The sequence below is a fragment of the Fusarium fujikuroi genome, chromosome FFUJ_chr04 (assembly GCF_900079805.1).
Source record: "Fusarium fujikuroi IMI 58289 draft genome, chromosome FFUJ_chr04".
In the NCBI taxonomy this organism is placed as follows: Eukaryota; Fungi; Ascomycota; class Sordariomycetes; order Hypocreales; family Nectriaceae; genus Fusarium; species Fusarium fujikuroi.
In genome coordinates this window covers 203,570-215,981 of record NC_036625.1, presented here as the reverse complement: position 1 = coordinate 215,981, position 12,412 = coordinate 203,570, and the positions used below count along the sequence as shown (strand labels likewise).

Here is a 12,412-nt window from a genome sequence, read left to right as displayed (position 1 = left end):
AATGGCACCTCCACCTGGTCTAGGTGCGCAAACTCTGCAATACCCTCACTACCCTTCTAACATGTTTCCAGGACCTCCTCCAGGCATGTCTTCTGCTCCGGGAATGGCACCTCCAGGTGTCCAGCAGTCTAGCGCCCAGCAAGCTAATCGTCCAAGCGGCCTTCCACCCAACTTCCAAGCGCCTGCCAACATGCCCAACATCAACTTCAACGCCCCCGTGATCCGACTCGGTACATCGCAGCAGGGTAAACCCGGTAACCCCACAGCGGGCGGTCGTGATATGCCTATGCCTAGCGGTGGACGACCTGGCTTAGGTATGGACCGAGGAGGTGACCGAGACCGAGGCGCCAGGGAAGTAACACAGGTACTTGTTCCCCCGACGAACGAGGAGAAGCTCCGAACGATCTTCATAAACGAGATTCCCGAAGGCTTGGGCGGCGATGAAGGGATCCTACGACTTCTGGGTGCTTGTGGAAAGCTGCGAAAGTGGGATTCTGAAGCTAGTGTCACAGAAGACCATAAAGGCGTTAAGTTTGGTTTCGCTCTCTTTGAGGACCCTTGGTCGCTGAGTACTGCAGTCAAACTTCTCCACGAGCAACAAGTCGAAGTCCCCGTCAAGCGACAACCAGTAGCCGCGGAAGCACCCAAAGACGATGCGTACGAGGGTATCGACAAGACGAAGCTCAAAGTTATGGTTGATGAGAGTTCGCTTAAGTACCTGGAGTCCTACGAAGAGAGTCAAGACGGTTCTATCGGATCGGAGAAGCTCGAGGCGGCCAAGTCAGCACTCAAGGACGTTATTCACGATTTGTTCTACCCCAAAACGAACACAACAAATGAGGATGTCACAATGGGCAACACCGAGTCTGGCGAGAATGTTGAAGTTGTGAATATCCCTTTGGCTCAAGAAGACGAACTCGCAGATATTCCAGCTGAAATGAGGGAAGTTGTGGCACAGGAAATCGCTGCTTTCCGAGAACGCAGCAACCAACGAGATCTGGAGCGATTGAGAAAGGAAGAAGAGATGGAGGAGATGGAGCGACGACGGAATGGACCAGCTCGGCACTCTCGACTCGATTCACCACCAGCTACCAACAACATTCCTCTTGGCCCAAGAGGCAGCATAGCAAATGCGCCATCAGGGCCTAAGGGGCAGAATGGGCAGCGAGTTGCCTTTGTGAATGGAGGTATTTCAAACACAGACCTCTCAATTCATCAAGAGGACGACGACACAGACGCCAGCGATGGAGAACTATACCGACGTTACAAGTCCAAGAAGGATGATGAGGATGAGAAAGCATACCTCGAAGCTGAGCGCAAATGGAGCAACAGAGAACGATCAAGGCAAGCAGCAATAGATCGAGAGCGTGAGCGAGAGCGTCAAGATGCAGAGTCATTCGAACAACGAAAGCAAGAGCAGCTTGAGCGAGAAAAGGCATGGGATGATGAGAAAGAAGCAAGTCGCAAGACACACCCTTATTACCGCGATCACAGCGGGTGGGCTCGCAAGAGAGCTGGTGACCGTGCAGATGAGGAGGCACGAGATGAAGCAGACAGAAGGGCAGAGCACGATGAACAACGTCGTGAAAAGGCTGAGATGGAGCGTGCACGCGGTATGGCCGACTCGTTCCTCGATAAGCAAGCTGAAGAGATGGACCAGCGACAAGCTCCTGCCGCTGCACCACAGCCGTTCAAGCTATCCCTCGGAGCCGCAGCTCAGAAGGCTCAGGCATCCAGGGCAGCACCACAACGGCGCACAATCGCAGAGGTGGAGGGCCTCTTGGACGACGAGGAAGCAGATACGTCTACAAAGCGACAACTGGTACCTATCCAGTTCGAGCCATCTTCTGCTACGGCGCATATGACAGAGGAGGAAATCTCACAGGCTGTTCGATCCCTGGCCCAGGAGATCCCATCGGACAAGGATGGCCTGTGGGGATGGCAAGTCAAGTGGGAGTTTATGGATGATGCAGTGGTGAAGGATAAGCTCCGACCATTCGTGGAGAAGAAGATTGTCGAGTATCTCGGTGTACAAGAGGAGATGCTCGTCGAGGCAGTGGAGGAACATCTTCGCGCCCACGGTACAGCAGCCGCTCTAGCGGAAGAGCTAGAAGGAGTACGTTCCCCCCAGCTTATGTCTTGTGATTAAATTATTAACTGACGTTTCACAGGCACTCGATGATGAGGCGGAGGATCTTGTCAAGAAGCTCTGGCGTATGGTGATTTTTTTCACTGAGAGCGAGAAGCGTGGACTACCGGCGTGATGAGGAGATGCTTAAAATGTACTATTATTATAATTCGAAGGGTTGCAATACCAATGAACTAGGTGAGGGCGTTTTGAGAGCTGTGGGAATATACAATTGAGTCTACAGTAACTTACTCTTACCAATGTCTCTGTCTCTGTCTCTGTCTCCGGTGTTAATGAGGGGGATCGTCGGCGCGTTGCCATTGTTGGGGGAGCTTCCGAGGTGCCGAGGTTCCCCACACTGAGCTTACCGTGGCCCTGGAGCTTGTATCCGTGGTAGTGATGTAAATAAGAGGTCAAGCTCCAGATTATCAATCGTTCAGACTGTCTCAACATCAGTAAATCACGACAATCACAGTAAGAATAATCATCATGTCAAAGTCACTCAATCCCCCAAAGGTGCCTCACACCTCCGTCTCATTTCCCCACCCTCACGTTGTTCTCGTCACCCTCAACCGGCCTGAACATCTCAACGCCCTCCAGCGCCAGATGAGCATTGATCTCGACCGTCTTTGGAGATGGTACGACAACGAGCCCTCACTGCGCTGCGCCATCTTAACGGGCACCGGACGTGCATTCTGCGCTGGCGCAGATCTCAAAGAGTGGAACGTCAAGAATTCAGAGGGAAATGTGAAAGACGTTGAGAGGTGGGCAGAGAACGGCTTCGGAGGCTTGAGTAACCGCCATGGAAAGAAGCCCATCATTGCAGCTGTCAATGGTCTCTGTCTTGGCGGTGGAATGGAGATGGCAATCAACGTCGACATGGTCATCGCCAGCGAAACCGCCAAGTTCGGTCTTCCAGAAGTGAAGCGCGGCGTCGTCGCCATCGCAGGTGCCCTACCCCGTCTTATCAGAACGGTAGGACGACAACGGGCATCAGAAGTAGCGCTCTTGGGGCGCATGTACAGCGCACAGCAGTTTTTTGACTGGGGCATTGTGAACAAGGTTGTCAAGCTGGAGGATGTTGTTCAAGAGGCGCTGAAGTGGGCTGTTGAGATGTCAGGTAATTCGCCCGACTCGATTATTGTGTCGCGCGAGGGTCTTTTGGGAGGGTGGGAAGCTGAGGGGCCGAGGGAGAGCACGAACAGGATTGATGGGGGGATTTATAAGGGTATGGAAGGTGGTGACAATATGAAGGAGGGTGTCTTGAGTTTTGTCGAGAAGAGGAATGCTATTTGGAAGGATAGTAAGCTGTAGGCTCACTGCGAGTATTCTTTGAAGAATGAACAGAGCAATTGATCTTCGCACGGCGGAATGTTGTTGATTGCTCAGACTTCGACTGCCACCAACGTCGATGGCTTGTTAGTGTCTCAGCTTCCAAATCATTATCAATTCACCAATCCTCGGGCATGTTTGCGCATTTCCGCCCAGCCCATCCTAGGGACGGCCCTTAATAGCGGGCTGATAGCTTCCGCGCTGGAGCAATTCATTCTCCGATTGGCATGCGCTCAGACTCTGACCAAGAAGAACCAGGGATATCGATCGACAGCAAAAAATCTCTCGGGCAGCCACATCTAATAGATCATCACCCAAATCTCCCAAAGAGGGTTCTCAGCTCGACGCGGGCAATCTGTATGTCTCCCAAAATGAGATGGTGGAAAACGCACTTCACAGCTATCGGTAATTGATGACGATCAGCGAATTCTGGTTGGTGAGAGGTGCACCCCCAGCTGCAAGGATGACCTAGTGGAGTTGGCACGGTGAAAGCTCCATCTTGGTTCGACGATGGTCTCTTGTTGAGCTCCTCAAATGTCTTGGGCTGAATGCATAAGCCAGTCAAACACAAGCGGCCCCTTTAGAGGGTATCGCCATGGGTGAGATCGACGGGAGAGATCAAATAGTCAGCCTGGAAACACCCACTACCTGTTCGCTGGCGCCGCCATCTAAGACATTGAGCCACCGTCATATCGTGTCTTGTACCGCCGCAGGTAGCTGCGGGGATGCATGGCGGAATTATTGTATTGTGTACCGCTTGGCTGATCTTTGACCGAAACATGGTTCAGTTCGATGAGATTTGAGACACGCCGGGCTAGTGGTCATGTCCAACATAAGAGGCTGCTCCCCAGCTGCACTCGGCTGTATTCGTGACCACCTTGTGCGATGTTGCAAACCTCCGCCTGGTGTCACCGAGTGAGAGTGTGCTACCATGGACTACAGTCATCTTGCCCCGAATTCTCTGAATGAGTCTGTCAAAGGCCATCCTGAATCATCTCGGGATTTTCAGAGCAGACCTTCAACTCCGGGAATGGGACCTGACGCAGGTATCGGATATGGGCGAAAGCCTCGGAAGCTTGTTCTCTGTTTCGATGGAACAGGGAACAAGTTCCATGGTGACGATAGTGACAGCAACATTCTCAAGATCTTTCGAATGCTTGACCGTCAAGCCGACGACCAATATCATTACTACCAGCGTAAGTGATCCGCTCGTCGCAATCACACTCAACTCACGCAATCCAGCGGGCATCGGAACATATGTCGTCTCGGGATCACTTACTCATACTGGTATTCGGGCTCGCTTTGGCTCTTGGTATCAAAAAGCCAAAGACTCAGCAATTGGCTCTTCGTTCGACCAGCATGTCGTAGGAGGCTATCGATTCCTCATGCGATTTTATAACCCCGGCGATGAGATTTATATGTTTGGTTTCAGTCGGGGTGCATACATTGCACGCTTCCTAGCCGAGATGCTTGATTACATCGGACTCTTGTCGCACGGCAATGAAGAGATGGTCAAGTTCGCTTGGAAGGCGTTCGCTCAATGGCAAGGTCGTGAACAAATTCCTGAAGACGAGGAAGACTGCGACAAACCACCAAACAAAGAGACCGAGGCCGCAAAGAAGAAGAGAGACGAAATGTTCCAGTTCATGAAGGGATTTCGGGAGACATTCTCACGTCCAGTTGGTCGTATCCGTTTCCTTGGGCTGTTTGATACAGTCAATTCTGTTCCAAGATTCGAGACAGCTTGGATGCAACGCAGCAAGTTTCCGTACACCGCACGAAGCAGCGCCAGAGTAATTCGCCATGCCGTTAGTATCGACGAGAGACGAGCAAAGTTTCGTCAGGATCTCATGTATCAAGATCGGCCTAAGCAAAAGGACGACAAGGGTCATCACTTTCACAAGGCCATCAATGACATCCGCGAGGAACTCAACGGACACGATGATCGAGGCAGAAAAGGCGATCATCTATCTCCTAATGACAAGAGAGGTGGTCGAAAGAAGAAGAAAGGCAACGCATATGCGCCATACCGAGCTCGCTCAAGATCGTGCAGAAGACCAAGCCAATGCGGGGATCCTGACAACTTCTCCAACCTCTCCGGTCTGGCACTCGATGAGATCAACAACATTGACGACGATGCCGCTCAGGATATTGACGAAGTCTGGTTCTCTGGCGGTCACGCTGATGTTGGCGGAGGCTGGGAAATGCTTGAAGGCAGCAAAAGTACCAGTCACATTCCTCTTGCCTGGATCGTGAGAGAAGCTCAGAAAGCCGGTCTCCCGTTTGACGACGAAAAGGTCGCAGAGATGGGATGCTGTGCTGCTCATGACTGGCAAGAAGCTACAGGACGACCTCCAATTCCTGATCTTCGAGTCTCCAGCGGCAGTGGAGGTCCAGGTCGTGCCCCCGATATGCCAATGGACGAAAAAGAAGACCATCCCAAGAACGATTTCCACGACATAATGCACGGGGCATGCACAGCTCGAATCCACGACTCCCTCGAATACGGCCAAGGTCTTGGTCACTTCGCCGTAACAGCCTGGAAAATCATGGAGTACATGCCCTTCCGTAGAATGGATCTGCAGTCCGACGGATCATGGAAGCCAATCCGTTGGCCCCTCCCTGGAGGTGAGGTTCGAGATGTGCCTGATTCAGTACGAGTTCACGGAAGTGTAATTCGTCGTATGAAACATGATGAAAATTATCGGCCTGGAAATCTCATCATTGGCGGTGGTGGTAGGGGTGTTAGAAAGGCCTCTGCTCAACACGGTATTGGTGATTGGGAGTGTGTAGCTGATCATGGTGATCCAGTTGGTGAAATTTGGGTAAGAAAGAAGAAAGATGACAGATATCGGGATTAGTCATATTTACGGATAAAGAGTGAGATAGTCAATTAATATTTTATTTGTCGACGTCCAAGTTGTTGAGATGATCTTGAAGTTGACGCTCATGGCAAGTACAAGTGGATCACGTGAAGATCCTTTAGAGGGCCACGACACCAAATCTCCATCATGTCTAACGCAGCAATCCTCCAACATGCGCTGAACAACACCGCATCAACTTATCGCCATGCCTCTCGTTCTCTTCCTCGGTATCCTCGAAAATGGCATCCCCGAACAAGTCCGGCAGCACAGCCGCACAATAATCTACACCATCCTCACTCTCACATTCCTAACCCTCCTCAAAATCTGGACTTCCGGCCGCAAGAATCCCAGCCCACGCCTCCTCCATGGCAAAGTCGTCATGATGACCGGCGGAACGTCCGGCATAGGCGCCCAAACGGCTCTCGGACTCGCAGCTCAGGGTGCGCAGCTGGTTCTGCTATCTCAGGCGCCTCCGTCGGATCCCTTCCTCGTCGAGTATATCCAGGATCTGCGACAGAAGACGAATAACCAGATGATATACACGGAGCAAGTCGATTTGTCGGATTTTTACAGCATTCGGACGTTTGCGACCAAGTGGATTGATAATGCGCCGCCTCGACGGTTGGATATGATTATTCTGTGCGCTGCCACAATGACACCCCCTGGTGGAAAGAGAAAGGAGTCGGAGGAGGGTATTGAGGAGACGTGGATGGTCAACTTTTTGGCTAATTTCCACTTACTCGGTATTCTAAGCCCGGCTCTTCGTGCGCAGCCCATCGATCGAGATGTTCGAGTTATTATTCCTACTTGCTCGTCTTACATTGGATCACCATCCCTCAAGGAGCCTGTCTCAACGGCCAACTGGAGTCCCGGTACCGCATATGCTCGCAGCAAACTCGCCATGAACGTCTTTGGTCAGGCATTCCAGAAGCATCTCGATGCCTACGAGCGACCCGACAAGGCTCCCAACAACACCCGAGTAGTCTTCGTGGACCCTGGTCTTGCCCGAACCCCCAGCACCCGTCGCTGGTTGACGCGTGGATCTCTCTGGGGACTTGCAATCTACCTCGCTGGCTACTTGGTTCCGTGGTTCCTCCTCAAATCTCCTCACATGGCCGCCCAATCCATTCTTTACACTGCCATGGACGGTGACTTTGCTCGAGGTCCTGGTGGAAAGCTCATCAAGGAGTGTATGGAGGTCGACTTTGCACGTAAGGAAGTCAAGGATGAAGAAGTCGCCAAGAAATTGTGGCAAGAGAGTGATGCTCTAATTGAAAAGGTCGAGAAGATCCAGGCCAAGAAGAGAGCTGCCAAAAAGGCTGCCGATGAGAAGAATGCCAAGGAAAAGACTGAAAAGGAAAAGGAGGCCGAGATCGAGGAGCTCGTCGACGCCATCAAGAAGGGCAAAGAGAAGCACAAAAAGGCTGCGGGAAAGAAGGGTAAAAAATAGTCAACGATGTACATGAACATAGACATAGACGGAGTTTGGGTATTGGTCCTGCGGTATATGGGATGTAATATGTAACACAAATGAATGATCCAACGGGCATGAGTTTATTGCTATCACCAACTCCGACGCTTCTCCTTATCCGTATCCGTACAGAAGTATATAAAGCCATTCTTCCACGCTATTGTTGACGCTCACCTAGAAAGTCAAAAGGTCCAGTGAACAGCAGGCTTTCCATCCCCGGATCAACCTCAAGGTCTGCTAATATGTTGGTCATCCATGTATCATCTGATTCACCTGTTATTTGAAGACTTGGAACCAAGCCAGGATCTTGAAAAGACGATGGGGTGAGTCCAATATCTCCGGTGAATGGGTTTGAAGGGGATGTCTCGGTAGATCCGAAAAGACTCCCGACTTCAGGCGATTCGACAGGGCCGCATCGTTCAAGGTACCACCTCTCAATACGCCGAGCTCTTCTCGCAAGACCAAAGTATGGATCTGATTCACCATCCCCTGGATTCGAGTTTGAGGCTGATTCCATGCGGAGGACGATTTGACGAAGGGTGTGAGGCATGTCGAGAATACGTCGAAGATGGCCGGCAGTTTGTGCGTTTTCGGGTTGTGCTGCTACAAGGTCTAGTCGTACTGACAGAGAGACTGCGCAGTATAGCATGATCCAGCCGATGTTGGGCATCGTGTCTTCGTCGCCTTGTGGGAGGAGGAGAATGACGCTTATGAGGGACTTTGCAGCAGACATGCTTTGTGAGAGCCAGTCGAGAAGTCGGCTTTGGTCTGCACCTTGCTGAAGACTTTGGAAACCGTTTAGGCCATATGAGATGCCATCCGGTGAGGGCTGACAGATAAGGAGGTCGAGGACGTGCAACTGCAGAAGAATTGTGGCTAGGCGTGTCAGCTAAGACTTTTCTGTTCTGGTGGGAAGGGGCACTTACGACTCTCACTGAGCGGAAACGGCAAGGATGATTTTGTTGACGTATATCGCTCTCTGATTCTATGTAGCTCGGCAGGTAACTTGTCTTGCCTTGCCCCTCGTATTGCTCCTGTGGCTTCAATGACTGCATCATCAACCTCTTCAGTAAGCTTCTGAAGATATATGATGTATGGAAGATGTCTGTCAGAAGGAGCAGTTCCCCCGGATAAGAGGCTGTGACAGCATTCGAGGATGAATGGGGAATATCGAAAGTGATGCGATTTTTGCAACAATACCGCCGAACTATTGCGTGTTAGATGTGGTTTGGAGGCTACTATATGACATACCTTGAAGAGAGATAATAAGTCCCGGCTAAAGCTCTCATCTCGTCATGCGTCATCTCACCAGACCCATGCTTGCTCTCCCGACTCAAAGCCCACAGACTTGCAACTCTCGGTCGATCAAGTCTCATATCTGAGATGATACTTGCTGCAAGTGACAGATGCTGGGTGTACTTCATTGTTCCTTGGTGGAAATGCGCCCTGAATCATTAGCGACGACTTTTGAGAAGACGTAGTACTCACCAAGCCAAATGCACCAACAGCCCTTGCAGCATATCCAAAGTTGCAAAAGGCCCTTTTATCATCCTGACAAGTACAATTTCGTTGAAAAGCTTGCCTAATTTTTGCTGAAGCTTGAGATCCTCATGTGAAGCTGCCGCAAGTATCGCAACACACAACGTCGGTCTGTCTTGAACCAACCCCTGAATGGTTACCGACTCTGCAACTATCACGAACGGAAAATGGGGCGACATGCGCATTCTGAAGGTATCGAGAAACTCTTGTCCTTTCTCGAATGACAGCAACCCCCTGGAGAACGGGTTGTGGGATGCTTCGGTATCAATGCTGGCTGGTGTCGTGGACACACCAGGTGAGGTATCCGTAACATTCGCTGAAGTCGCATTGGCCGAAGTCAAGGATGGTGACCTCGATCTTGTAGGACTCACAGCTTCAAGATTCCTGGACGGCCTGAATCAAGTTAGTAATTGCAAATCACAAACAACAAATTTCTCACCCAGGCCTCAGAGCCTTTCGTCGCCGAGAAGGATTAAAAACACATGTCTTGTTCAGGCGCAAACACCTGTCGCATTTTCCAGACTCTTGTGATTTCTCGCATCGAATTTTGGCATGAAAACACGTCTGGCACGTCTTGAGCAACGGAACATTTGGGTCTGATCTCGAAGCCATTGTAAACACGGCTTGAACGATTTGTTTTGATGCTAGCGTTGGTGAAATTGAATCATTAAACTTCTCAACGGCGGGGAAAACGTCTCATTTAGATCCACGACTCATGGATCCTAGCTTATCCTTTTCATCGCATTGAAGTTACCTCAAAGGCGGATCTGATGATTTTCCTGCATTCACCGTGCCCGTAGGTCAAGATATCACCAGAGATCGAGTTCTTGTGGTTGAGAAGCGGACTTGAATCTTGAATGTGGCTGTGACACTGAAGCCAGAGATCGGACTCGGGTTTGGTTTCAGGGCACTTGCAGCGGAATTTTCTGTGTCGGTGTGGCGATGCAGGTTCAGTCCAGCGCTATATCTCGGCTTTGCAGGGTTGCATCGTCATCTTAAGAGCAACGGACTGTGGCTGGGTTCTGGTGCTCAAGTCCGTGTCCGTTCCAACACGGCACTTGAAGGAAAGGATTAATGACGGCTCGCACCGACGCACTCGTCATTGGTTTCGCTTCTGGGACCGTTTCAAGAAGATTATGCCGAACGGATTAGATCCAGGGACGAAGCCAAGCTTGCTTCTCCACATCAGCTAAAGCTTGTGTTTAAAGCAGCCTTGTAGGGCGGAATCAGACTTCAACTGTTCCCCGCCTGATAAAGCCACTGCCGCCCTCCTCGGGGGCATTCAATTTGACTGGTGTAATCAGCGTCGCATCCTTCAATTAATTCGACGCTCCTGGTCGGCTGCCCTTAAAATCGAGGATCTCAGCCTGATTTCTATGGGGTCCTGAGATGAAAAGTGTCCGACAACTAGCAATTTCGGTGATTGAAACGGAGTTCAGACAGTCTTAACTCGAAGCTCTTGTTGGTCTGATCTTCTTTAGTGTCGGTGATTTAAATTTCTGGAAGGTGACTCAACAAATGATTGAGCAGATCATGTTGAGGTTTATGATGGTGCAAGAGTTGAACTTTTCACAACTTTCAAAGGGTTGCCGATGCAACTTCCCAAACTTACACCACCATCGCAAGTACTTTGGTTTGCTGGCTGTGCCTTCCTTTCGTTCACTTTCAGCCTGCATCTTTTAACATCGACGATTAGGTAACTTCAAGTAACTCGACTTTGAATATTACATCTACGCTTCCAGTCTTAAACAACTTCGCAACAACTGTTGCACAATGAAGGCCCCGTCTACACTGCTCAAGTCTCCAGCATCAACTCAAGACACGTTGTTTGTGTGAGCATCCAGAGCCCGATCTCCTCAACCTCACCAATCATCAATCCAACGTCAACGCTGCTGACAAATTCGATATGAAATATTAGACATACTTTCGATCACTTCATCAATCATGGTTAACGTAGCGCTCAGAAAGGATGTTTCTGTCAGTATTTTGATTAGAATCCCACAGATCTGTCGCATACTGTCCGGGAATAATTTGGTGATTGGTGCACAGTTTCTTCGACAGCCGTCGAGTCATCCTTGAGGCAGTTGCTCATAGCCGCTTTATGATGAAACACATTAACAACGACATTGTTGAACACTTCTAAAGAGATACAAAGACGTTGCAGACCCTTCGCATATTATATTTCTTCCACTTCTCGTTTCTTTCATGGTGCGGATTAAGGTTCAGTTAAACAAGAGTCACATCAGGCTGCACCTCGCTGCGTGTTGGCTTCACAATCACTTGCATGACCAAAATGTGAGCCATCACCCCAAGACTGGTACTCTACCAGCCAGCGGCGTCCATCATTTCAACCACCCTTGCTGCTTATGCCGCTCTTGGCGCATTTCCAGCTGCAATATGGCGTACAGCGGTCACACTTTGAACTTGATAGGTAATTGATCCGAAAGCCTGATCCCCTAAGCCCGGCCCGTTGCGCTGTCCAGCGAGGGCCTACCAATCGCCATCTGATACTCCGAGCAAGCCCCGCGTTATCTTGAGCCGCAGCCATCAGTAGAGTGAATATCTAGCAACTTGCCCGACATGCCTGGCACAGTCCCCAACCATTCCCGAGGCAGACTATTTTCAGGCGGAAAGAAAAACGCCCAAGGCGAACTTGCGCAATACAGGACTGAGAAAACAAAGACTTCGTCACCAGAATCTAACCGCATTGCACAATCACCAATCGTTTGGTTGCCACCATGAAGCACAACTCTATTGTTGCATACAAGGTGCGGCTAGAAGATGTACGAAAGCACCTTCGGGCTAAGTTCAATGACCAGACCATTGAGGTCGAGGTATGTAGATCGGGTCACTGAGAGTGGCAGTGCTTTCGTGCACCAGAAGCTGATCCGTGGCTCCAGCATATAGGAACCGAGTTTGTGTTCTATCTTCCAGTGACCTTGACTGAAGTGGGTTATCTTGTTGCATTTGTATATCTTGTGATGCCTCTCCCAGCAGCTGACATCTGGAACAGGCTGAGAAAGACGAAATCTATGATCTAGCGCCATGAACCATGCAAATGGCTACAAAGACATTCCT

At 50.4% G+C, this 12,412-nt stretch overlaps 6 protein-coding genes; 5 read left to right on the top strand and 1 right to left on the bottom strand.

Moving 5' to 3' along the window:
• Position 1: 1 nt before the first annotated feature.
• FFUJ_13036 (uncharacterized protein) lies at positions 2 to 2,264 on the top strand (the record flags this gene model as incomplete). XM_023575675.1 has 2 exons in its annotated part: positions 2 to 2,116; positions 2,172 to 2,264. 2 exons carry the CDS (start codon positions 2 to 4, stop codon positions 2,262 to 2,264), a joined length of 2,208 nt encoding a protein of 735 aa, XP_023428949.1.
• A 353-nt stretch (positions 2,265 to 2,617) lies between these two features.
• On the top strand, positions 2,618 to 3,442 carry FFUJ_13035 (related to enoyl-CoA hydratase; the record flags this gene model as incomplete). Its single annotated transcript, XM_023575674.1, has 1 exon — positions 2,618 to 3,442. The coding sequence occupies one exon, from the start codon at positions 2,618 to 2,620 to the stop codon at positions 3,440 to 3,442; it is 825 nt and encodes a 274-aa protein (XP_023428948.1).
• Positions 3,443 to 4,391: 949 nt separating this feature from the next.
• FFUJ_13034 (uncharacterized protein) lies at positions 4,392 to 6,321 on the top strand (the record flags this gene model as incomplete). XM_023575671.1 has 2 exons in its annotated part: positions 4,392 to 4,656; positions 4,703 to 6,321. 2 exons carry the CDS (start codon positions 4,392 to 4,394, stop codon positions 6,319 to 6,321), a joined length of 1,884 nt encoding a protein of 627 aa, XP_023428947.1.
• A 208-nt stretch (positions 6,322 to 6,529) lies between these two features.
• FFUJ_13033 (related to retinol dehydrogenase 13) lies at positions 6,530 to 7,774 on the top strand (the record flags this gene model as incomplete). Its single annotated transcript, XM_023575670.1, has 1 exon — positions 6,530 to 7,774. The coding sequence occupies one exon, from the start codon at positions 6,530 to 6,532 to the stop codon at positions 7,772 to 7,774; it is 1,245 nt and encodes a 414-aa protein (XP_023428946.1).
• A 178-nt stretch (positions 7,775 to 7,952) lies between these two features.
• FFUJ_13032 (related to cercosporin resistance protein) lies at positions 7,953 to 9,946 on the bottom strand (the record flags this gene model as incomplete). XM_023575669.1 has 5 exons in its annotated part: positions 7,953 to 8,671; positions 8,722 to 9,002; positions 9,047 to 9,241; positions 9,284 to 9,727; positions 9,774 to 9,946. 5 exons carry the CDS (start codon positions 9,944 to 9,946, stop codon positions 7,953 to 7,955), a joined length of 1,812 nt encoding a protein of 603 aa, XP_023428945.1.
• Positions 9,947 to 12,072: 2,126 nt separating this feature from the next.
• FFUJ_13031 (uncharacterized protein) lies at positions 12,073 to 12,383 on the top strand (the record flags this gene model as incomplete). XM_023575668.1 has 2 exons in its annotated part: positions 12,073 to 12,168; positions 12,348 to 12,383. The coding sequence occupies 2 exons, from the start codon at positions 12,073 to 12,075 to the stop codon at positions 12,381 to 12,383; spliced, it is 132 nt and encodes a 43-aa protein (XP_023428944.1).
• Positions 12,384 to 12,412: the final 29 nt, after the last annotated feature.